This window comes from Lutjanus erythropterus, chromosome 14 (assembly GCF_056507025.1).
Source record: "Lutjanus erythropterus isolate fLutEry1 chromosome 14, fLutEry1.hap2, whole genome shotgun sequence".
Lineage (NCBI taxonomy): Eukaryota > Metazoa > Chordata > Actinopteri > Lutjaniformes > Lutjanidae > Lutjanus > Lutjanus erythropterus.
The window spans coordinates 33,365,382-33,392,205 of record NC_139330.1 but is presented as its reverse complement, the minus strand read 5'-3'; the positions used below and the strand labels follow the sequence as shown (position 1 = coordinate 33,392,205).

Sequence of the window (26,824 nt, the reverse complement as noted above, 5' to 3'; positions counted from 1 at the left end):
AGGACAGAGGACAGAGGACTGGTTTACCAACATGACACCGTTTCTCCTCTTATGAGTTTGCAGATCTGTATTTAGTCATCAAAAAATAACAATAAGAATACCATTAAAGTACAACAACAGCAATAAAAATGTTGATTTTTCAAAAAAAGGAAACAATAACATGCAAGATTTTCAAATTGTAATTAGGTATTTTTGTGGTATTAGTGTTTTTACTTAAAATAAAGAATGTGAGTATTTTTTCCATCACAGCAGGTCAGTGATCAGTGTTTCAGTGACTCTCTGTGGATCAGTGAATAGTGTTTTATTTATGGCGGCCCGCCACCTTAAAAACATTGACACCACTTTTCTGTTTTTGGAGCTGCGCACCTTGTCGTGTCTAGAAGGTAACTGTTTATTTGCACAACTCTCGCGAGATTTGTGTTCGTTATTTCTACTAAAATAATCAAACTCGCACGATCTTTCACGGGTCTAGGGTTCCCTTCTAGACACGACCCTCTCTGTCTCTCTGTCAAACAAATGACAGCAGACTGTCTGTAAACAGCACAATGTTACACTCTGCAGTGTTTCAGACAGACTTTATTTGTGTGGACACCCAGGTTTGGGTTGTCAATTTTAGCATTTTTATTTTTTAATCAGTCCAAGAGGACGACAGTATCAGTGATTGATTAGTGATCAGTCTGTCCTCCTCTCCTCCCTCACCTGTTCACTCTGCTGGGAGAAGATCTGAAAGTTTCTCACAGACAAACACAGACTCTCCTGTTTTACTTACAGGCCTCCTTATACAGTTGTTTAATTTTATAAGTGCATCTGGTTGGTGTCGATGTCATTAACCATCACGTTAGTTTCTGTTGTAATAAACTCCGTCATTAACAACAGTCTCCTCCACACGCAGCTTCTCTGCTGCTGTGAAAACTTAATCGCAGGTGGATTAATATGTGGGGAAAAACCCAGAATGCGAGTTAGGTTTTGTCTTTTTGTCTTTATAAAACATCCTGCTGATGAAGAAAGTCAACAGATCAGATACAGTGTCTGTACTGTACGTGTGTGTATGGAGGAGCTGCACTGACCCAGAGAGGAGATGCTGCAGCCGTGTGATAATAAATGACATCAGAATTTAAATGTCGGCACTCATCAATACTCTGGTCTTTAATAACCCCCACATGTGAAACACAGTGTGCTGTACAGTTGTACAGATTTAAACAGATTTTAGTAATCAAATTACTCGAATTACTGTAGGAATGGTTTCAACCCTAACATAAATGTCTTCTCTGTAATTTTCACATTTTACAAAGTCATCCCGTGGGCCGGACTGGACCCTCTGGTGGGCCGGTTTTGGCCCGCGGGCCGTACGTTTGACACCCCTGGTCTAAAGCGTTCTCCAGCGCTTGGAGGTGTGCGTCGATGGTATACATAGTTGACCAGAGACTGCAGGGTGGACAGCAAGGAGTTGTCTACGTCACATGGGTAGGAGTGGGAGATTGAGACACAGCAGTGGTCTTCCATTTCTTTGGCTGAGGAGCTGATTTCTTGATTCTTTACTGGCTGCAAACAGGTGTGGTGGGGGAGGAAGCTGGAACAGCTGAATCTTGCCTGGGGGACGAATACTCTGAGGGATTGCAGCACACTTGTTCAGCCAGCTCACAGAGCTGGGACAAGGGGAGACCTGCTGCTCAAAAATGCCATGATCATTAGCCTCATCTGGAGGAGAACTGCTGTGAGACAAGTGAACACACCTACACATCATCAGATAAGAGGGAAGGGAGAATACTGGAGCTGCGACCCTCCAGACGGTCGAGATTGTGCTCAGACATCGGCTTGGAGAACAACAACCAGAAGCAGGATACAGGAAGTAAAACATGAGCAATTCTGGCAAAATCTGATTGGATTAATACCCACAATCAGCTGATTAAGAGGGAGAACGGGGGGGGGGGAGAGAGCGAGAGAGAGAGAGAGAGAGAGAGAGAGAGAGAGAGAGAGAGAGAGAGAGAGAGAGAGAGAGAGAGAAGTGTTACAGCTTGGCTCAAAGTTGCAACAAAAGGAGGGAGTCCACACACAAAAAGATCAATGATCTGGATATTTTATTGAAAAACCCAAATAAATAATGTGGAGAAAGAGATGAGATGTAATCAGTAGTGTAGTGCATGTGGGGGTGGAAATGGGTGTATGTATGAGTGCTGAAAATAAGGATTCAAACCCAAACTAATATGGCAAGACAGCCATGAGGAATGGTGGCAGCAGCCCAGCCAGAGAGAGAAAGAGTCTAGGGAGAGCAGCCCTTTTATGCCCTCTGGCTCCTCCCAACTCTCAGGTGCAACCAGTCTCACTGACGACCCACCCAGTCTCTGGGTGAACAAAACAAGACACATGGGTGGGCCGTCACAGAAGATTGTGAAGGCATGAAGCATGAAGAAGGTCTTCCTGATTGAACTTATGCTGAGCTTCATTTCACCATCTGGTTTATGTAGCCTGACTCAACTTTCTTCAGAGGGTTGGACAAGGTGTCAGTTGTTTTTCTCTTTGCACCACTGGCTCAAGCTATAGAGAGTTCCATAGAGATGATGTCTAATAATGATAGGATCCACACAGAACTCAGGAGTTTGTGGGGGGGCTTCCACTTTAATACTAACATGTTTATAGCAGTTGGTGGTATGTCTTTTATGAAGTTGCATCTTTTATGTCTTTTTTGTTGTTACGACCTTTTATTGTCCCTGAGGTCGTTCAGTGCCACCATTCGCCAAAGGGGTCCTGCCTTCATTTTCACCAGTGCTGTGGCCACCAGAGGGCTGCCACCACCTTTGTCTTTGCCGTCAGTTGCCACAGGGGTCCTGTCATCTTCGCTTCGTTAGCAGCCTCCTGATCACCGCTGCCTTCGTCACCAACCTCCAGAAGGGTTCCAAAGTCTCCCACGCTGACTTCCAGAGGTGTTTCATTCTTCATCCTTGCCACCTGGTCACCCTCCAGATATGCTCTGCTCTCTTGCTCTGCTCTCTTGGGATCCTAAAAACAGACTCTGAGATCCTGCAAAGAAAAGCCCTGAACACATCACAGATTTAAATGAGAATTGATCAAGTTCAGGAGACAATCATCCCTCACACTGCAAGGTGGGAAGTACCGAAGTACAAATGCTTTGTTACTGTACTTAAATACATTTTTCAGGTATGTGTACTTTACTTGATTTTCTGACAACTTTTTACTTTTGCAAATATCTATATTTTCTACACCTTACATTTTAAAAACAGACTGTCAGGAATCCCAACTTTTAGTTTGTTTTCATCTGGTTTTGTTTTTATGTCTCATCACTAACTCTCCTGTCATTTCATATCACACCTCCCTCTCAGCTCATGCATTTGCTCATTTCCTGCACCTGGTTTTCCTGCCCATCTCCACAACTGTGGCTCATTTTCCCACCAGTATATATACCAGTCCATTTCCCACTGCTCTCTGCTGGATTGTCTTGTGTTCCTGCCAAGCTATCCAACATTTTTTGCTTTTTTGTTTGCTGATTTGTCTGATTTTCTGGTTTTGACTCTGCCTGAACTCATTTAGTAAAGTGAACGTGAAAATGAAGGCAGGACCCCTTTGGCGAATGGTGGCACTGGTGAAGATGATGGCAGGACCCCTATGTTGGTCAGCGGCATTGGTGTAGATTAACACAGGACCCTCTAGCAGAGGAGCAGTAAGCCAGACATGAAAATGTGATCCCTTGGGTTGTTGAGCAAGAGACTGTGAACATGAGACCTCTCTAGATGCCAGCAAGGAGGATGGGACCCCTCCAGCAGACATAAGGCAACAAAAACAAAGCCGGGATCCCTCTGGAGGCTGGCAACAGTGGTGAAGACGAAGGTGGATTTCTACAGGAGGCCAAAGGTGTAGACAAAAACTCTCCAGATGCTGGTGATGAGGACAGGACTCCTCCAGTATCAGGCAAAGGCAGGACTCCTCTGGCGAGACCCCTCTGGAGGCTGATGACAATGGTGAAGATAAAAATAGGCCCTGCAGGGGGCGAGCGCTGAGGCGACAGAGCATCCATCAGGTCAGTCGGGGAGACTGTAGGCAGCTGCAGCTCAGGATGGGCAGGAGGTGATTGTGGTCCAGTTGGAGCAGGAGGAGGCTGCGGCAGAGACAACTCAGCCAGGACTGGAGGTAGCTGCAGCCCAACCAGGACTGGAGGTGGCAACAAAAACCTCAAACCATGACAGTTTAGTGTTTCTTCTAAAATTGTTCCCCCCTCTGAAAGAAGCACAATATTTAATTTATGTTATTTAGCTGATTCATGTACACTTTGTCCCTTAGGATTTGTCCCTCCATGAGTCTTCATAAATGAGGACACAGCTATCAGCTGCCTCAGCAGCCTCAACCACAGTTTTAACATAAGTGTCATTCACTTTGGCAGGCTGTGCTTAAAGTGCTCCAAAACAATTAATTCAGTCAGTTCCTTAAAATCATACATTTGCAAGCTCTTGCCCCTAATTTACACCAGGCGGGGCTGTGCCGCGGCACTCGGAGACATACGCTGCCATTCTAGTCAATGCTGTAATTTACACCAGAAGTGCTGCGGCGCATCTCAGCAGCGTCCCAGAAGCGGCTCGGTGCTCTGCTCCGCGGAGAATACACAGTGAGTCTATTTTTGACAGATGGCGCATCAATTGGCACAGAGCAAGTAGAATGAGTAAGAAGTCAGGCACGTAAAACGGGAGAATCCGGTTGATTTTCAAAATAAAAGACCCCGTGCAGACTCGAGATCATAAAGACAGACAGAAAATAAACAATTTAACTATGTAGCCTGCTTATCCATGGTAGAAGCACAAAGAGCAAGGAAAGAGGACTTAGTAAAATCAGAGCAAGTAAATATAATCAGATGGGCAAAACACTCCACTGCTGAAACGCTTCTGACATGCTGCTGGTGTAAATTGAAGTTGTGTGCATGATGGAGCAAAACAGCGGCACAGCCATGCCTGGTGTAAATTACGGGTCAACCACTTCTCAAAACTTGTTGCTGTTGTGCAAAATGCAAATAAGTCTGTCCCAGTTGTACTCTCTCTGTCCAGAACCTTTGTCTGTATGTCTCTGGGACTAAGTCATATGCTTTCAGCACTGCCTGTCAAACTACCTTACCATACACTTCCTGGGCCTTCCCTGTTGGGGAACCCTTCATGCAGGTTACCCAGTCCTCTCTAGGCCAGTCATGCTGCACAGCAATCTTCTTAAACATCTCAAAGAATAGACCAAAGACAAACACTTATTTACATCAAACATTTCTTGCTGTCCTGATGTCTGCAATCTAAAAGCAAGCTTCATTTTCTCATGCTCCTGCTCTTTTTCCTTTTGCTGTTGCTCACACTCCCTCATTTTCTCTAGTTCCTGTCACTCATGCTCACTCTTCTGACACTTTCTCTTCAGGGATATAGCTAATCCTCCTAAAACAAGGTGAGACCATAATCCAAACATCAACCCCAAATTGCACAGGACAAAGACATCACCTGAATAGACCAACAGAAATGTTGTTGAAGAGGACAGAGGAAACGTTGCAGTGGTTCTTTATTTCCAGTCCATGTGAGCTTGTCGGCACAGGAGCAAGAGGGAAGAATGAGTCCTTGGCTGTCCCTAGTTCTAACTTCTGTTGAGATGAAACATTTCAAACATTTCATTCTTAAGATCTTTGTAAAGACTTAATACAGTTTACTACACATTCACTGTGTCACAGTGACCTCACTGAACACATTTTTCACCCATAACTCTAGAAGTTATATGCTAATGATGACAAAATTACACACAAATATCTAATAGGATAATATGGTGAGATGATGACATTTCATATCCAAAATGTCAAAGGTCAAATTTACTGTGACATCATAATGTTCAGCTCTCTATCTGCCCTCTGTCTGTCACACTTCTGCATGCCCAGTTTCCATTGCTCACTTCCACAGCTCTCTCAGTACTTTTCCATTCACCCCACTTCTGTTCCACTCTGCCTGCCAGCCACTCCCACCTCATCAGATCAGCTCTGCTCACCTGTGCACAAACTGCAACTCCTCAGCAGTGGTGGACAGTAGTGAAGTACATTTACTTGAGTACTTTACTTGAGTATTTGTTTTTTTGGAAACTTCTGACTTCCACTCCACTACATTTCAAAGACAAATATTGTACTTTTGACTCCACTACATTTCTAGGAAGGTTGTTGTTACTTTTTGACTAAGCACATTGTTGAAGTCAGCTGTTGGTGTTTTTTCTTTTCTAAAATGCAATTGGTCACATGCTGTGTTTCCCACAGAAGGAAACCAATCACAGTAGCTCCTCTCAAATGGGACTGATGTAAAAGCAGAAATACGTCCAGGCGCTCTGTAACAAGAACAAGCAAACTCTCCCTCTTTCATTCAAACAAAAAGCAGTAATGGTGACGGCAGGAGAAAGACAAAATTAAATCTCAAGATGTTATTATAATTATTCATTATTCCAGGTAGCTTTTAAAGTTGGATTGTTTTTATAAGGGTGAAAAATACAGCATAATTCATGTACATACTGCCTCTGAAGACAGAAAGAAATCTCAGTTATTTAAATTTTTGATTGCATTTCTATGCTGAAGTTTTTATAGGTGTTTCTATAGGCTTTGTGTAGCAGAGTGGTTCTACAAGCAGGTCAGTGCTTCATGAGGTGGATTCAGAGAGGTACAAGCTTCTGTAAATGCATCATGAAAACAATACAGCATGTAATGATATTAGAAAATGTACTTTGTAATTTGTACTTTTGAATACTTACGTATTTTTAAAAACATGTACTTGTGAATACTTAAGTATTTTTAAAAGCAAGTACTCTAATACTTTAACTTGAGTAAAGTTTTGACTGAGCAACTTTCACTTGTAGTTGAGTAATATTTGACCAGGAGTATCTGTACTTTGACTCAAGTACTGGGGTTCAGTACTTTGTCCACCACTGCTCCTCAGTAATCAGGCCAGTATATAAGCTTTCCCTGCTCAGTCACTCACTGCCAGACTCTCCAGCACTGTTTCCCTGTTGCCAACCCTGCCTGTCTCTGACTCACCTGCCTCATCTGTACCCCGTAAAATCTACACAGCCTTCTGTCCGTGACCACGAGATCTGCCACAGTGTTCCTGGTTCCTGTCTGCCCGTCGTCATGGTTGTTCAGTGTTTCCCTCCCACAGCGTTGCAGTGTGAGTGTCCCTATTTTACCTGTCTTTGTGTTTCAGTGGAGTGTTTCTACTCACCTCTCCACTGGATCCCTGACTCTCTGTCTGGCCTTGACTCACCTTTTGTCTGCTCCCCACTGGTTTGTTTGCTTGGGCTCTGTGCTCACATGGTTTTGGACACATTGCCTCCTTGACTACGTCTCTTGCCTGATCCTCCTGGTACCATCAACTGCCAAAGAAATGTTCTGTCCAATTACTTGCCTGTTCATACCATTTTCCATCAAGCCAACAATCGTTACCAGCTATCCTTTCTTACTTTCTTAGTTTGCTGCATTTGGGTCCAAAACCCCACCCATTACACTGTCCTCCTCTGTAAAGATAGTCTCTAAGTGAAGACAGCATGTTTCTACCTGGAAGTTCTCACTGGAAACATACATTTACAGTGAGAACTTCCATTTCGAAAAAACAAACACTTAATCCATTATTAAATTCTTTAAAAGTTACAGGTCAGTAGTCATTATTTTTGTTTTGTTTTTTGGACTGCTCTGTTTTAACTTCTCACTCTTCTTAACTGGCCACTAGGGGCCGCTAATGATCAATTGCTTCAGCCTGAAGTCTTGTTTCAGCTCAGGACAATGTATGTGGGGGTGATGTTAATTTTAGCTAAACTTTCCAAATCTCCGTTGGCTGTATCTGGCAGTTGTGGTGGCATTGCAGTAGGTGCTTCACTGTCTGTTGGCTGGTGGGGATATGCACTCTGTGAGTGACCTCTTCTAGTTATGTCATGAAAATGCCTGCATGTTAACAGCAGGGTTGGACTTTATGTTTCTATCAGACAATAGATATTTATCAAGCAGCAGACATGTTGAACCTTTATTTCTCAAGATTTAATTCAGGCAGTTAGTCAAAGGCAGACATTCACATTTTGTTTTGAAAGGGATTTTTAATTTCCAGTAAATGTACAATTCACACAAAATTACATACACTGTCACATAAGATTTTATTCATATGACCAAGCAAACAGCTGCTCAGAATCAAATCCTACAATTTAGCATGTCTACCACTAAAACACCAAAAGTAAACTTATATGAAAAAAGGTAAATATTTGCCATTTACTTTAGTTAGTTTAGATAAATGATAAGAATGCAAAACAAACCCACTTTTGGCCATAGAGCCTACATTAGTTCTCAGAAAAACAAACTAATAATTTAAAATGTATAGGAGACTAAACTAACAATGAAAGTCCTAAAGACATGTCAAGATGTTCTCCCTGTGCTAAATATACGAATGGATAAATTAAAGATTTAGGTTATAATGAGCTTAGTTCATTAAATATTTGATTCTCTATCCTTTCTACTTGTCTACATTTCTCCTTCTGTTCTTTCTCCTTTCTCTCTCTCGCTCTTCATCTACCTACATGAAGCTGACTGTAAAGGCTAGAACACACCACCAGGAGCAGGTGTGTGTCTGCCAGTGTGGGGTGTGCGAAGAGGGTGTGTTTTCCAGCTATGGTGTGTTTAAGCCGTAAATGTTGTCATCATTCATACTGATTCACTGTTGGTATCATCACTGTCCATTCTGCAACAACACACAGAGGACAAAAGCTTGTCTATGGTCCCTTTCTTCATGAAAACATACAGAATCAAGTCTGCAAGAGGACTAAACTTAGCCAACATTGAAGACACGCTGAAGAGGGTAAAGTTATCGGTATATTTGTTTGGTGATACCAGGAACAAAACAACACTGGGCAGGAACAGCAGTGTGTAAATCAGCAGCACCAGAACCAAAACTGCCACAATCCGTCGTTTTTCATCAGAGGGGACACGGGTGGTAGACAGGACTTTGAGGGTCCCACCCAGGCAGAATATGAACAGTGGAAATGGAAGGAGGAGGATGACACTGAAGATGATATATCTGACCTGAGAACGAACAGAGAAGATGAAAGTGAGGACAGCGGCAGGAGCAAGGACCCAGACCAGGACACAGACCACCACAGAGCTCTTGATGGATCGTCTGAAGTGGTACCACAGTGGGCAGGCGACAACCAAATACCTGTAATACAAGATGGACACATAGTCTTTGAGGAGCTTCAGAATTATATAGTAATATAATGGTGAGACACAGAAGTAGCTTCACACATACTGGACAGACAGATAGCTACCTTTCCAGGGCGATGCACACCATGAAGCAAATACTAACTGTCAACACAGAGAAGTAAATGGCAATGGAGAGTTGAATTATCTTCTGATCCACAGCTGGTATCACTCGAACAATCATGTAGCAGAACTGAATGATGTCAGAGATGAGAAGGTTGATGACGTAGATCGGAGCAACATGATTATTTTGTACCTGCAGGAAAACGTTGGTAAAAGTAAACAAGCAGCTGTAAACATGTTCTAAACTCCATGTTTACCATATTTGTCATCTTAGCTTAGCATGTTAGCATGCTAAAATCTGCCAATTAGCAATGTAAAGTCCATTGGAGGCTGATGAAGCAACATATTGACCTGATGATGGCGCTAAATGAAAAGTCACAGGATCACAGAAGTTATTATGATTCAACCTCTGGACACCATGAATGTCTGTATCATTATTTATGTCAAACCATCCAGCAGCTGTCGAGACATTTCACTAAAAAATAATGTAACGTAAACTACATGTGTTTAGGCTCCAATCAAATGCGTATAAATTTTAATTGTGATGTCAGATGAAAATCCTTTACAGACACATAAAACAGACAGAGAATGAATAAATCTCAGTCATTATGTACATACCTGAGAATAAAGAGCACGGATGGCCACAAGGGTTGAAGAGAGGCCGACACCAATGATGACACATGTCAGCACATCCATGATGAACTGAGCTTTTGTGTTGTCCTCATTGTCAGAGGTGATGTTACTATAATCATAGCTGTTGTTCTGTGAGGTGATGTTCATGTAGAAATCTTCCATTCTTCAGAGTGAAACCTGTTTGAGAGATCAGGTTATAGACAGAGAACAAGTTTTTTTTAAAGATATGTTTTTGGGCTGTTTTGCCTTTATTGGATAGGACAGCTGAAGAGCAGACAGGAAACAGGGTGAAGAGAGGGAGGATGACGCGCAGCAAAGGGTCGCAGGCAGGAGTCAAACCAGCAGCCGCTGCAGAGGACTAACAGCCTCAGTACATAGGGCAGATGCTCTACCAACTGAGCTATAGGGCCGCCCCAGACAGAGGAAGCTCTGAGGAAGTTTTTAATATCTACCAAACATTGTTCAGTGACATCACTGAAGTTCACACAAAAACAACCTGTAGCATCTTCACAACATAATAACAGCCCACAAATGTAATAAACCACAAACGTAATACAAATCTTCAGCTTTTAATGTAATAATCCCTCAAACATAATAGCTTTAGCATACTACAAACATAATATGAAATTATAATATGCAAATGTAATAACTATTACATTATCAGGGATTTGTTATGTTTGTGGGAAGGTGAAAATCTTCAGCTTTTAAAATTGTAATAACTTCCCACAAATGTAATATGAAAATCAAAAATGATCTTTGTGGTCATTGTATTTGTTAATTGTAATTTGGCAAAATTTAGCTGTCAAAGCTTCAAGACCTGGATGAGTTTCCTACACCAACGTCTGATGTGTCGTCCTCTGCAGCTAACTACAACTGAAAGTTATTAATTCATTAACTGGATCTTTAAGTGACTCCTTCACTTTTCATCAATGATCACTTTGTCACAACACACAAAACTCTTTTCTATATCTCAGCTGTCATCATGCAAACATCTCGATAAATAACTTACTGTCTACTAACATGTTGTTATTGATTTCCTACTTCAATGTGAATGCTGTATCTTATTCTAAATACTTTTTCTATATTTTCTAAAATCTTTTTTGGTTTTTTTTGTTGCTTTGCCATTCAATTCTAAACTTGTAATTTTTACAATTTAAAGGAAGAGAGTAAGAAAAATCCAAATGATATCATTTTGGCTTCACAGCAGTATTCTGTACACCTACAGTCCAAACTGTCTGCTTGTTACAATTCAAATATTCATTTTCATGAAAGTTTGCAGTTCTTTTATTGTGTTTAATCATTTCTACATATAATAAAAAACAACATGAAAAAATTTACCTGTAAAAGCTTCAAGATTCCACCTGGATGAGTTTCCTACACCAACGTCTGATGTGTCGTCCTCTGCATCCAAACAGTCTGTGCAGTAAATATGGTGTGTGACAACATACAGCAGGTTGATAATAATCTATAACTGCTCTTCTGAGGAAGTAAGATAAAAAAATACAGGAATAAGGAAATGACATTAGATCAACAGTCACGACAAGCAGGAATAATTGAGAACACTGAAAGCCTATATACTATACAGTGGTGTGAAAAAGTGTTGATTCCTGATTTCTTATTTTTTTTGCATGTTTGTCACACTTAAATGTTTCACATCATCAAACAAATTTAAATATTAGTCCAAGACAACACAAGTAAACACAAAATGCAGTTTTTAAATGAAAGTTTTTATTATTAAGGGAGAAAAAAACTCCAAACCTACATGGCCCTGTGTGAAAAAGTGATTGCCCCCTAAACCTAATAATTGGTTGGGCCACCTTTAGCAGCAACAACTGCAATCAAGCGTTTACGATAACTTGCAATGAGTCTCTTACAGCGCTGTGGAGGAATTTTGGTCCACTCATCTTTGCAGAATTGTTGTAATTCAGCCACATTGGAGGGTTTTTGAGCATGAACCGCCTTTTTAAGGTCATGCCACAACATCTTAATAGGGTTCAGGTCAGGACTTTGACTAGGCCACTCCCAAGTCTTCATTTGGTTTTTCTTCAGCCATTCAGAGGTGGACTTGCTGGTGTGTTTTGGATCATTGTCCTGCTGCAGAACCCAAGTTCGTTTCAGCTCGAGGTCACGAACAGATGGCCGGACATTGTCCTTCAGGATTTTTTGGGAGACAGCAGAATTCATGGTTCCATTTATCACAGCAAATCTTCCAGATCCTGAAGCAGCAAAATAGCCCCAGACCATCACACTACCACCACCATATTTTACTGTTGGTATGATGTTCTTTTTCTGAAATGCGGTGTTATTTTTACACCAGATGTAATGGGACACACACCTTCCAAAAAGTTCAACTTTTGTCTTGTCAGACCACAGAGTATTTTCCCACAAGTCTTGGGGATCATCAAGATGTTTTCTGGCAAAATTGAGACGAGCCTTAATGTTCTTTTTGCTCAGCAGTGGTTTTCGTCTTGGAACTCTGCCATGCAGGCCATTTTTGCCCAGTCTCTTTCTTATGGTGGAGTCATGAACACTGACCTTAACTGAAGCAAGTGAGGCCTGCAGTTCTTTGGATGTTGTTGTGGGGTCTTTTGTGACCTCTTGGATGAGTCGTCACTGCGTTCTTGGGGTAATTTTGGTCGGCCGGCCACTTCTGGGAAGGTTCACCGCTGGAGTCCCGAAGTTTTAGAAATGGCTTTATAACCTTTTCCAGACTGATAGATCTCAATTACTTTCTTTCTCATTTGTTCCTGAATTTCTTTCTCTCGGCATGATGTCTAGCTTTTGAGGATCTTTTGGTCTACTTCACTTTGTCAGGCAGGTCCTATTTAAGTGATTTCTTGATTGAGAACAGGTGTGGCAGTAATCAGGCCTGGGTGTGGCTAGAGAAATTGAACTCAGGTATGATAAACCATAGTTAGGTTATTTTTTAACAGGGGGGGCAATCACTTTTTCACACAGGGCCATGTAGGTTTGGATTTAAAAACTTAAAAACTGCATTATGTGTTTACTTGTGTTGTCTTTGACTAATATTTAAATTTGTTTGATGATGTGAGACATTCAAGTGTGACAAACATGCAAAAAAATAAGAAATCAGGAAGGGGGCAAACACTTTTTCACACCACTGTATATGAATCTAGTTTAAGGGTTTGTTTTACCTTCATTCTTGGTTGCACCAAATTTTTCCAACCACATAATCAGACGGATCAGAGAACCGTCGTGTCCCACAGCATTTATTTGACTGCTGTAGTTTCTCCTCACTTTTCACATTAAAGCCAGTGTGTTTTTAACAGGTTATGAAACCATCTCAGTTTAATAATGATGCTCTATATGACCTACATGAGCAAACGAGACCATCTGAGAGAAGCTGTTTCTATTCTATTATTCTTCATGCCTGACACCTGCAGCGTGGACTCAAGAATTAAAGAATGTCATAGTCTTTAGTAACAGCTGTTTACTGAAACAGGCGGCAAAAACTAAATCTCTTTGTCTCGGCAGGTGCGTCCATTCAGTCTGCTTTAAAACAGCGCTGCCTAGTGGTGTAAAGTAGCACAGCTATAAATGAGGGAACACAACATCTCCTCTCTATATAGATCTTCTACCACAGAGTAAGTAAGTACATGAAACACACAGTGAAAATAAAACCTGCACTTTTATTAACTTTAAAAATCTACTTTTGTGAGCAGTTATTTATTTGTTTAGCAGCACTTAGCACAATGTAAATAACAGACACATGTAAACAGGAGTATACAAGCAACCAAACAAAGGGGAAAAAAGACTAGAAATACATGAATAAATGGTGCTGTTACGTAAATAACATGGTAATTAAAGAGCATGTCCTCATGTCCTGTCTGAAGAAGAAGAAGAATTACCCCTTATTTGTATAAATATATATCTACTCCATTCCTGAAACAGTAATACTACTTTGTTATTTACTTAATTGTGCATGGTCTATCTCATTTTCTTCTTTCATTCTTTCTTTAACTCGTTTCATTGACTCTTATGAGGGGAGGATGATGACCTCTCAAGCTTTGGTGGTTGTTCTTGTGGTTTCTGTTGCTTTCTCTCTGCTCCTCTGCAGGAGGCAGGCAGACTGGCAGAGGTGTGGCTGGAGGACGAGCTGCACCTGAGTCAACTCTTCCTGATTGAGCCTGACAGTCTGTATAAAGGGCTGGATGTCAGTCCAGCTCAGCTGCATCACACATTCACCGTACCTAAGCACTCACTACACCACTGACACTATTGATTTACATCTTTCACCAGATTGTTTACATATATTTAAATATTAGTTTTATAATTTCATTTTTACTTTAGCCCTAATGACCTGTGTGGTCTCCCCTGCTCTGTGTGAACTTTGAGCTGGTCTGTACATATTTATTATCTTTGTCACTTTCTGATCAGTCACTGTGGTCAATTAGTTTTCCACCATGAGTTTTTATGGTAGATGTCCAATAGTTAATGTAATTTTCTTTTTGTTTAGCTATAATTTGGTTGGGCCAGATTGTCTGAGGTCTGTCCTCAGGCCTTGTGCTGTTGGAGAGGAGTCTCCTCAGCCAGCTGGTCCTGAGGTTCATCTCCTCTATGTTCTCCTCTTCTCCTTCCTCTCTCTCTCTCTCTCTCTCTCTCTCTCTCTCTCTCTCTCTTTCTCTGCCTACATGAAGCTGACTGTGTAAATGTTGTCATCATTCATACTGATGGACTGTTGGTATCATCACTGTCCATTCTGCAACAACACACAGAGGACAAAAACTTGTCTATGGACCCTTTCCTCATGAAAACATACAGAGTCAAGTCTGCAAGAGGACTCACCTTAAGAAATATGAAAGACAGTTTGTAAAGTGTATCATCATAGCACAAAATAATGTTAGGTAGGAACAGCAGTGTGTAAATCAGCAGCACCAGAACCAAAACTCCCACAATCCGTCGTTTTTCATCAGAGGGGACAGAGATGGAAGCAGACAGGGCTTTGAGGGTCCCAACCAGGAAGAATATGAACAGTGGGAGGGGAAGGAGGAGGAAGAGGCTGAAGATGATTTTCATGACCTGATATGGAAACCAGAAATTAAAAATGAGGACAACGACGGAAGGGAGGACCCAGACCAGGACACAGACCCCCACAGACATCTTGATGGTTCGTCTGAAGCGGTACCACAGTGGGTGGGCGATGACCAAATACCTGTAATACAAGATGGACACATAGTCTTTGAAGAGCTTCAGAATTATATAGTAACATAATGGTGAGACACAGAAGTAGCTTCACACATACTGGACAGACAGATAGTTACCTTTCCAGGGCGATGCACACCATGAAGCCAACACTGACCATCAGAGCAGAGAGGTAAATATAACGGAAGATTTGAAATATCTTCTGACCCTCAGTCGTTGCCACCCGAACAATCATGCAGCAGACCTGAATGAGGTCAGAGATGAGAAGGTTGATGACGTAGATCGGAGCAACATGATCTTTTCGTATCTGCAGGAAAACATTGATAAAAGTAAACAAAGAGTTGTAAACATGTTCTGAACTCCATGTTTACCACATTTGCCATCTTAGCTTAGCATGTTAGCATGCTAAAATTTGAGAATTAGCAACGTAAAATACATCGGAAGCTGATGAAGCAACATATTGACCTGATGATGGCGCTAAATGAAAAGTCACAGGATCACAGAACTCCACCTCCTCCCACATATGTCTTCTTGATCCACCCAGCAGTTGTAGTCAGAGACATTTATGCATTTTTCATCAAACTTTCCTTTGTGATGTCAGAAATATTTAGCAGATTATGTTTACCATGTTACTAAAATCTGCTAATTTGCAGTAAACTCAAAGTCCATCTGAGGCTGATGAAGCAACATATTGACCTGATGATGGCGCTAAATGAAAAGTCACAGGATCACAGAAGTTATTATGATTCAACCTCTGGACACCATGAATGTCTGTATCATTATTTATGTCAAACCATCCAGCAGCTGTCGAGACATTTCACTAAAAATGAAAAACATCAACCATGAATGTCGACATAATTTGAAATGTTTCTGGAATGTTCTTGAAGCCACACATTTAAACTACATGTGTTTAGTGTCCAATCAACTGCATGTAAACTTTAATTATGATGTCAGATCAACATCCTTTACAAACAGACAGTCAGACTGTACAACAGACACATGATATAAATCTCAGTCATAATCTACATACCTGAGAGTAAAGAGTGTAGATGGCTACAAGGGTCAGAGGAAGGCTGATACAAATGTATATGGATGTCGCCACATCCATGATGAATTTAATATTTTTGTTATACTCAGTGATGTTGTCATCATAGCTGTTGTCCTGTGAGGTGATGTTCATGTAGAAATCTTCCATTCTTCAGAGGGAAACCTGTTTGAGAGATCAGGTTATAGACAGAGAACAAGTTCTTAATATCTAACAAACATTGTTCAGTGACATCACTGAAGTTCACACAAAAACAACAAAAAAATACACTTTCCTGGCGTCCTCTCTGACTCCGCCCACTGACTGCTGAGCCAGGAAGAAGCTCACAAGCAGAAAATCAGAGAGGGACGTGACAAAACTTTAAAACTTCACACAAATTTAACTGTTAGGGCCGCAACTCTGAAAAAAATCACACATCGACCTGCTTCTCTTTCCTCAAATATTTTTGTGAAATATTTAAGAAAAAAATGAGATGTAATGAAAAATGTTGTGCACACAACAAATTACAGGAAGACATTAAATATCACTGCAGTTTCACTGATCTGAACACAATTTGAACAGTTTGGTAACATTTAAAATAAAAGAGAGATATAAAAGAGACACAGATGTTAATTGATTTTTCATATTTTCATACACTTTTCAAATCTGTGGCGCTCAGTACAAGTAAAACACAATGCACTTGAATACATTAGCTTAGTGAACGGTCCTGATATCAACATTTTCACGTTGATTTCTCAATGCATGTCTTGAGTTCTTGCAAATTTCTGAAAATCTGCTATTTTGACAAAAACCAGATTGGCTCATTAATTCCAAAAGGATTGAAAAATCAATATTCCTCTGATAACTTTACATCATCAAAGTCTGTAGATGATGCTGACTCATTTTTAGGATGATTGGTTCAACAGTCTAAGACAAGTTTGTGAAAATCAAGACAGAAACCATAAAAGTTGACATTTTTAAAGCAGAAGACTTTTGATAAAAGATGCAGATGAGCTGACTGATTAAAATGGTGAAAGAATTTTGAGTCTACGCTCAAATGTTTTCAAGATAATTGCAAAAACATAAACTTGTTTCTTTTTGCCTTGAGGTCAATGAGTGTCACTTTTTTAGCCCCAGCAGTGGGTGGAATTTGCATCCTATCTGGCAAGAATCCAACAGATTTTGTCTGACAGCTTTTGGTACACAAATCCTTTTTTTTTGTTTGTTTGTTTTTTGTTTTGTTTTTTGTGTATTCTGTACACCCACAGTCCAAAGCTGTCTGCTTGTTACAGTTGAATATTCATTTTCATGAAAGTTTGCACTTCTTTTATTGTTTTTAATCATCTCTACATATAAGAAAAGTAATCTGCCAAAATTTACCTCTAAAAGCTTCAAGATTCTACCTGGATGAGTTTCCTACACCAACGTCTGATGTGTCGTCCTCTGCATCCAAACGGTCTGTGCAGTAAATATGGTGTGTGACAACATGCAACAGGTTGATAACAATCTGTAACTGCTCTTCTAAGGAAGAGAAAAAATATAGACATGTATGAATATGGAAATGACATCAGAGGAACAGTCATGATCAGCAGGAAAGAATAAGAACACTCAAAGCCTATCTTCTGTATATTAATCTAGTTAAAGCATTTGTTTTACTGGTTTCATCTTTATGTTGCACCAAATTTTTTCAAGCTTCTTATTTTGCTGTCATGAGAGCAGCATTTTTCATCTCAGCTCAGCATCTCAGTTGTGATTAATATCTGTTTGCCTCTTGGATTATAAAACAATAATGGACGGAGCAGACTGGATATTTTTGGTGTTGTTTGTTGAGGTTGTAGAGGATCGACAGTGTTGGAAATGAACTCAGTACATTTACTCAAGTACTTGAGTCCAGTGTTGAGGTGCTTGTACTTGAGTATTTCCATTGTATGCTACTTGATTTCCTCTACTACATCTCAGAGAGAAATACTGTACTTTCTCCATATTATGACCTCCATGACAAAAGAGAATGTGTGGTGTTAGGAGGTCATGTTGAACTGTATGAATCAGACAAAGACGTGCAGGAGAGAAGAGCTCCACCTGGACTGAGGAAGAGAGCAGCATCACTACTGTGATGAACTCTGCCTCCAGCTACCTGCTGCATGACAGAAATACAACACATAGAACAGATAAATTAGGAGATTAGAGGACCGTCACTCCGGTCTAAGAGGCTACAGTTGACATTTAGGCTAAAAACATGGTGTAAATGGCGTCTTTTGGGGTCAAATTTTAATGTTGTGGCTTACAGACACTTGGATTACACCACACAAGCAGTATGGAGACATTTTCTTTTCTTTTTTCTTGCGTGTTCTTTTTTTTTACATTTTAAAACTGGTCACCATTCACTTCATTTGTTCTGGATTTGGCTGCAACGCTGTTTCCCGCTGAAACTCCAGGAGTGTTTTGTGAACTGGAGATCTTCACCCATCCTCACATCAGCACAGGGGTGAGTAGATATTGAATTAATTCTCGTTTTTGGGTGAACTATCGCTTTAAGTAAGGGATAACGTACAGTGAGCAGGCCACCACCATGAAACAAGCCCCAACCAGGTGACACAGGAACACTGACGACACTCATCCCACAACAATGACCGCCCGCTGAAAGCACATGTGCATTTACACTTGTATAGTTTATAATATTTGCATAATTTGTTTACTTTTTCTATGAAACATAATGTTAAGACTGTTGAACTCGTGCTCATTCTAGTCCATTAAAATCATCATATGTGTGAGCGAGTTCTGCGTGTTGGTTAATGAAGCAATAGGAGAAGATATCCGGTTTCGATCAGTATTTATTCCAGCAATCAAAGTTCAGTATACAGAGCTCTGGGTCGAGATCTTCTATTCCCTGACAGCAACAGAGTATTTGTCAGTTCACGAAGTCTGACTGCCTATTCTATCCTGACCCAGTTGTTTTATACTATACAGAGTCAAACTAGAGAATGTAGGTAGATCTCTCTTCCAAATGGCTGTTGGCCCGCTGGTGGAGTGTGTTGATTGGTTACTTCCTCTCAGCAACAGGGTGCACGCGCCTCGCTCAGCTGTGTTGGCGCCCTGTTTCGAGGAAGTCAAGTTGGAAACATATGCACAAACAGCTCCTGTCTGATATCCTCTCACCTACGTCTGACCCCTAAATGATAGACATATTTTTCTCATGTGGTTTTAACACAGTTCCTATTTTTACCTGTTAAAGCAGTATATTTTGTGTTTACATCCTGTCGTTCTGCTCGGTGTACGTGACTACACTTTGTCCTACTTAGCATGATTATTCTTAATGCAACATTGTAGATATTGAATAGCACACTCATAACTGTCTAAAAACTGTAATCAATGTATCAATGTATAAAACCTGTAAAAAAGAAATATTAAAGGAACATATATTCACAAGACCTAATGTAAGTTGCATTTCTCCTGTAATTACCATTTTAATTTGCAAAGTACCAGTGCTTTTATTTTGAAGTTGCTTGACTCTTGTTGGCTGCTCGTGCGTGGATGTGGCTATTGGGCGACAGCACCAGTAAGTCACCAGTTGAACAGTTTTCTGCAGGTAGATAGATGTCACCTGTAGTTCCCTTTTTGCAGCAGCATGCAGCCAATGAGTTTTCATGGTGGATTTGGGAACAAAGGAACCAAATGAACCAGTGGCGAGAAAGCTACTGGTGTCTGCCTGTGTTTCAAGGGAATTCTAATAATAACTACATTTTCACAACACACAAAACTCTTTGCATATCTCAGCTGTCACCATTTCCTGACAACATGCAGACACCTTTATAAATAACTGTCACTGGTCGATCAGAACAACAGACATAATGCACATGTATATATGCTCACAGAAATCCCCCCATTTGAGCCTTGCTTCTTGGCACTTGTAGTAGGGTGGGGGGTGTAGTTAGCACATGAAAACAGCTGCTGGCTAATGGGCCTGACCCTTTAGCTGAATGGAACTAACTTTCTTTTTTTTTTGGCAGATTGTACATTTTACTCGCTTACTATACAATATTTATCTTGCTCATAAAAAAACTACACCATATATATTTCAAAGTTACGAATGATTGTTATTCAGTGAAGGTCTAGAGGAGTGGTTGGACGTTGCCCTAGACTAGCGCCCTCTATTGGCCAGCCACCAGAACTGCAGCTAAAATGATGAAGCTCAGGTCTGTGTCAATGACACATCATGTCATGAAAACTCCTCCCTGGTAACAGCAGGGTTGAGCTTCATCATTTATTCGTTCAGTGAGTTAATCAAATGCAGACAGTTACATTTTTGTCTAGAAACACATTTGTCATCGGAATTTTGGGAAATGTTTCAAATAAAATTACACTGACTGTGATATAAGATTTTATCTGAATCACAACCTAACCAACCTTTTGCATGCCTACCACTAAAGCATCAACAATAAAACTCATATTATAAAACAGATAGATATACATTATTTTAAAATGCTAACAAAATACAAACATTAGTTATAAAGGCAAAAAACAAAACAAAACAATGAATTAAAATGTGTATAAGACTAAAAAAGGAAAGTAAAGACTTATGATGCTCTCCCTGTGTTAAACATATAAACAACAGTCAAAATAATAAATATTACAGACCCAAACACGCTGAAAGTGATAACTGATGCTCGTGTCAATAAATGCTCCTCTGGTGCACTGCAGCTATTTATATGCACCTCTTCATTTGTTTAGTGTTATTATTAATAATTCATTTCTTTGATAAAACATTGTCCTGTAGAAGAAAGGAAAATCCTCACCTTTCTAAAATGACTAAATGGTGTCCAATGGATATTGTATTATCCAGCCAGGATAACTTAGTTATTAATAGCTATTTACAACAGTTTGAGACGTCTTACATGACAGCAGACAGCAAACTGATCACCAACACACACAGAGGAGATGAAGAGGAGAGACGGTGCCTGGACACGTCATCTGACTTTAATTTAGTGAGATGAGTTTATATAACACAGATCTGTGTGTTTGTTTAACTGTTAATTAACTGTTAACAGAGTCTCCAGTCTGCAGTGTAAAAGCCACAGAACTGTACAGTAACATCAGGATTCATGAGCAAAAAAGTTTATATCACATCAACACTCCCTCTCTCTCTCCCTCCCTCTCAATTATTAATGATGGTCACTCCATCTCACTCTGCTGCAAGTCCATATCACATTTTTTTAAAAACTAGTTTTAGGTGCGACTGCAACCTAAATGCCTTTTTTTTTTAAATTGTTTTTTGCTCTCTCCAAGCAGGTACTCCAAAATCAAAACAAGTCGGAGGTCGGTCAGAGGCCTCATAATGCTTTTTGTGCACATTCAGCCATTTAAAAACAACAAGCGTACATCATACGCACATCAGATGTTTTCAGAGAGTTTGGGCAGTTAGGAACATGATGGTGTGGTGCTATAATGAGCTCAGTTCATAAAACCATAATAATAATAATAATAATAATAATAATAATAATAATAATAATAATAATATCCATAATATTCTCTATGCTTTCTATTTGTCTACATTTCTCAATTCAGTTCAACAAGCTTGAATGTCATATAAACAATATTGACGAAACATTGTGAATGACACAATTAATAATAGAATGAAAAAAAGTCAAGAAACATGTATTTGAGTGTGTGTATTCATGAAGGATTGATAATTGATAATTGGCTATGCCAATCTAGTGTGTGTGTGTGTGTGTGTGTGTGTGTGTGTGTGTGTGTGTGTGCCATAGGTCTACTGTGCATTGAAATGATTTCTTTTTCTTTAGAATAAATTAATCAATTCAAATCAATCAATCAATCAATCAAGAAGCTTAGTATTATACAATCACAAAATCATAAAAAACAATGGTGTGAAACAATGTGAGCTATGAGGAAAATTAACAACATTTATCATGTGTTGTTGTGTTTGTCCCTTGCTGTGACATGTACTATATGTTGTCTCTGTGGACACAGTTGACACAGCCTGTCTTCTCTATGCAGCCAGCTCTGCCTGTGTTGCGCCTGTGTCTACAGCCAGGCTGTGATCACTGAGTCTGTACATATTGTCTGTCAGTTTCTGATCAGTCACCATGGTCAGTTAGTTTGCCACCATGTACTGTCTGTTTAGTTTGTCTTGAGTGTTTGTGGTAGATGTCCAATAGTTAATATAATTTACTTTTTGTTTAGCTATAATTTGGTTGTACAATTTCAGCATTTCCCAATTTTGGAGGCGGAGCTCAGGGTTGTTTTCTCACATATCTGCAGTCTGTGTCAAACCACTGTTCACGGCCTGGCTTAGTTGATTTGTGTTGGGGTATTCCATACTGCAACAACACACAGAGGACAAAAGCTTGTCCATGGCCCCTTTCCTCATGAAAAAATACAGAGTCAAGTCTGCAAGAGGACTCAACCTAAGAAACATGAAAGACAGTTTTTCAAGGGTGTAGTTAGAGCTGACTCCATCTGCCAGGTTTGAAATAATGTTGGGCAGGAAAAGCAGTGTGTAAATAAGCAGCACCAGAACCAAAACTGCTACAATTTGTCGTTTTTCATCAGAGGGGACTGAGATCGAAGTGGACAAAGTTTTGAGGGTCCCACTTAAGAAGAATATGAACAGTGGGAATGGAAGGAGGAGGAAGATGCTAAAGAAAATGAATCTGACTTTATATGAAACCCAGAAATAGAAAATGAGGACAACGACAAGATCAAGGACCCAGACCAGGACACAGACCCCCACAGATCTCTTGATGTTTTGGCAATGGCAGCGGTACCACAGTGGGCAGGCGATGACTAAATACCTGTAATACAAGATGGACACATAGTCTTTGAGGAGCTTCAGAATTATATAGTAATATAATGGTGAGACACAGAAGTAGATAGCTACCTTTCCACAGCAACACACATCATGAAGCAAACACTGACCACCAGACCAGCGTAGTAAATATAACTGAAGATAACAAATATCTTCTGCTCCACAGTTGGTACCACCCAAACAATCATGCAGCAGAACTGAATTAGGTCAGAGATGAGAAGGTTGATGACGTAGATCGGACCAACATGATCATTTTGTACCTGCAGGAAAACATTGATAAAAGTAAACAAACAGTTGAGACATTTATGCATTTTTCATCAAATTCTTCTTTGAGGTGTCAGAAATATCAGAGCTAATAAAAATGTAGCATGTCAGCAAACCAAAATGTGTTAATTGATGATGACACTAAATGAAAAGTGACTGCAATGGGAGCTTTGACCATGTTCCTTTAGATTCCATGTCCTATGCCTTGCCCGGGGCGCAGGAGCCTCAACCAGAAGTTCTGTTGTTTGTTATGGCCAATCCACAACTAGCACAGCAGTGCAATGACAAGACACCACTCTGGTTAAAATCAGGTAGGCCATTCTCACCAAACACCCCCCTCCAGGTTCCTCCATCATGACCCACGAGGGCATTGAGGTCCCCCAGGAGAGTTCCAAAATGGCATCCCTTCCAGAACACCACCCAGAGACTCCAAGAAGGCTGGCTACTCTGCACCCTGGAAAGCTCCAGACAAAGAGAGAGTTCAGGCCCTCTCCAGGAGCTTGGTTCCAAAGCCAGCGCTGCGTGTAGAGGTGAGCCCAACTACATCTTGTTGGTATCGCTTCACCTCCCTCACCAGCTCCTTCCCCATCAGTTGACATTCCACATCCCCAGTGCCAGTCTGCGCAGTCAGGTGTCAGCACACTTAGCTCTGCTGCACCTTTAAGTGGTATCCATCTACTGTGCACTTTAGAACTGTATGATGACTCTGTAAACATATCCTCATGCAATATACCATATATACTCTCAAAATGCACAAAATGGTGCGCCCCTATAGCTCAGTTAGTGGAGTGTGCACCCCATGTACTGAGGCTATCAGTCCTCTGCAGCGGCCGCCGGCTCGGCTTCCATCTGCAGCCCTTTTGCTGCGTGTCATCTTGAGCTATTTTATAAATAAATGCAAAAATCCCCCCAAAAAAACTTACCAGCCATACATTGTTTATACTTCAGCAGCTACAGTCAACAGTCAAAAAGCCTGGACATACCCTCAGAAAGAAAAAAAAAATCTTATTTCATCTTTTAAAAATTGTAATACTCAATGCCAGTGGCACTTACAGTGACTCTGAGTGCTAACCTTTCAAGAGAGATCATGTATGTACTCCACATGGTTCAGGAGCAGCTTTCAGTTTTTGTGCAATATAAGCATACATGTTATCAGCCAGATCAAGATCCTTTATAGACAGATATCAACAGACTGCATGGCAGACACATGACACAGATGGTAAAAAAATAAATCTGTCATAACGAACATACCTGAGAATAAAGAGCATAGATGGCCACGAGGGTCAAAGGAATACCAACACCAATGATTGTACATGTTGCCACATTCATGATGAATTCAGCTTTTTTGTTATATTCAGAGCCAGAGATGCTGCTGTCATTATGGTGGTTGAAGGTGATATTGCTGATTTTTTCCTGTGAGTTGGTGCAAATGTAGAAGTCTTCCATTCTGAGTGAAACCTGTTGTTTGAGAGGTCAAGTTATGGACAGAGAACAAGTTTTGGGAATATTTAGATTATAGCCCACAAGTTACTGCATTACCCTGTAACTAAAGGTAATGGGGAAAGAACTAACAGTGCTTTAGATAAAGATCCGTGTACCCTGTGGTTTTCCTATAGTTACACTGTAACTAAATGTCTGAGGCGGGAAACTGCAAATGCATATATATCTAACTTGCTCTGTAACTAGAGAAAATATGAGAACCATTTGTTTTGAGTTTACTTGCCTCTATATATGGAAGAACAAACTAAATTAACCACACAGTTTGCTGTCAGAAGTGTATATAAACCATATGTGTTGTAATTCATACCTTATATTTTGTCTCACTGTATTGTGGGATAAAAGGACGCACAGGGCTGAAAAAAAGGTAAGCTCATACCCTGAGGAGCCATGATGCTGGCCAAACACAATTTGACAGAATTTTGTTATAACCCAACATTTTAGCATGAAAATGTTGCAGAGATCTTTGCTGCATGTCATCCATCTCTCTGTGTGTCCTCATATCCTGTCTGTCTCTACTGTCTCCTGTCAATAAATGCTAAAAACGAACTACAACTTGAAGTTATTGTGTTGTGACTGTAAACTGTCTTCGGTTCCACAACTCCTGCTGGAGACTTTTCATGAATAAGCACTTTGTCACCACACACAAAACTCTTTTGCATATCTCAGCTGTCATCATTTCCTGGAGAACTGCACACATCTCTCTATATATCTATATACAGTATATCTATTTATCTAAATGTCTACACCAGACTGAAAGGTTTCATGTGGCCCATCATGGAAATATTGCAAATTACAAATCTACCACAAACAGTCAAAAGCATTTTGCTTGCCATTAAAGCGTTATCAGACCTTTATTCTAAATGGGGTCAGTGCTGTGTTCATTGGTATTGCTTCTTCTACTTTACTGCTACTGTTGTTGCAACCTGTATGCAGCCTGCTTGGTACTCTGTAACACATCAAGTTTTGGACATCGCCAACAAAATATCAGTCCACAATTCATCACATGGCAATTCAGAAAGGGTGACCAACAGAAGAAGTGCCCTATGTAGTGTCCTCCTGATCATTCCATTATTAGAGATTTTCCATTATTAGGACCTTATATCATTTGTGTCTACACCATGGCAGCCCGATCAGTTTCTCATGTGGGCCCCCATGAAAGATAATTGCCTACCCCTGGTCTAAACCATAATACTACTTTGTTATTTATTAATTTCATACTTTAAAAAATGGTTTAATCCAAAAGTTGTCTGCTTGTTACAGTTTTAATGTTCATTTTCCTTTTTAATCATGTAATAAAAACAGGGTAATTAGACAAAAATTTACCTGTGAAAGCTGCAAGACTCCACCTGGATGAGTTTCCTACACCAACGTCTGATGTGTCGTCCTCTGCATCCAAACAGTCTGTGCAGTAAATATGGTGTGTGACAACATGCAGCAGGTTGATAATAATCTATAACTGCTCTTCTGAGGAAGAGAGAAAAAATAGACAGGTATGAATATGGAAATCACATCAGAGGAACAGTCATGGCGGGCAGAGAGGAATTATTAAAAGAGTTTACTGCATATTCATTTAGTTTAAAAATTTGTTTTACCTTTTTAATCTTTATGTCGCACCAAGTTATTCCAACCGTATAATTCTGCTGTTATGAGAGCAGCATATTTTCTAAAAGTATCTTAGTGGTGATTAAATGATAAAGAAACAATGATGTATGGTTTATGGATGATTAAAAAACTGACATAGTACAAGCTAAAGACCTTAGAATATGTAGTGGAGCATTTTGAGCGACTCCAGTATCTTCTCTGTTAGCAGAAATGGGAGAGATGCCCTTAGCAATCAAAGGATATAAACTTGGACTAAAGTCTTTAATGAAAATTAAAGGACAGGATGAAACATCTCCAACAAAAAGCCTGCTGGTTTCAGAGTCCTGTCCTAGATGTAAGACTGTAGCAGGGATTAACATTACTGGGGGACATATAAGTTTAACCAGCCAATATGAGAGGCAGTGTCTGCTTTGTCAGATTAGAACTAATTGCATGTAACAAGTGTACTGCCATCTGCAGGAAATCTGAAGAGTCAGGACAGACTTTTCTAATTAGAAACTGCTGTTATGTGATC

The 26,824-nt window shown here is 40.2% G+C and overlaps 3 protein-coding genes across 3 annotated transcripts; all 3 read right to left on the bottom strand.

Moving 5' to 3' along the window:
* Positions 1-8,152: 8,152 nt before the first annotated feature.
* Positions 8,153-10,096, bottom strand: LOC146315787 (G-protein coupled receptor 4-like). Its single transcript, XM_084736577.1, has 3 exons — positions 9,920-10,096; positions 9,307-9,551; positions 8,153-9,197 (listed from the first exon to the last, which is right to left on the bottom strand). The coding sequence occupies exons 1-3, from the start codon at positions 10,094-10,096 to the stop codon at positions 8,687-8,689; spliced, it is 933 nt and encodes a 310-aa protein (XP_084592703.1). The 3' UTR covers positions 8,153-8,686.
* Positions 10,097-14,403: 4,307 nt separating this feature from the next.
* On the bottom strand, positions 14,404-16,292 carry LOC146315786 (proteinase-activated receptor 2-like). The gene is made up of 3 exons (XM_084736168.1): positions 16,128-16,292; positions 15,217-15,404; positions 14,404-15,107 (listed from the first exon to the last, which is right to left on the bottom strand). Exons 1-3 carry the CDS (start codon positions 16,290-16,292, stop codon positions 14,618-14,620), a joined length of 843 nt encoding a protein of 280 aa, XP_084592294.1. The 3' UTR covers positions 14,404-14,617.
* Positions 16,293-22,383: 6,091 nt separating this feature from the next.
* Positions 22,384-24,654, bottom strand: LOC146315785 (uncharacterized). Its single transcript, XM_084736576.1, has 3 exons — positions 24,460-24,654; positions 23,017-23,204; positions 22,384-22,930 (listed from the first exon to the last, which is right to left on the bottom strand). The coding sequence occupies exons 1-3, from the start codon at positions 24,652-24,654 to the stop codon at positions 22,384-22,386; spliced, it is 930 nt and encodes a 309-aa protein (XP_084592702.1).
* Between the last annotated feature and the right edge of the window lie 2,170 nt (positions 24,655-26,824).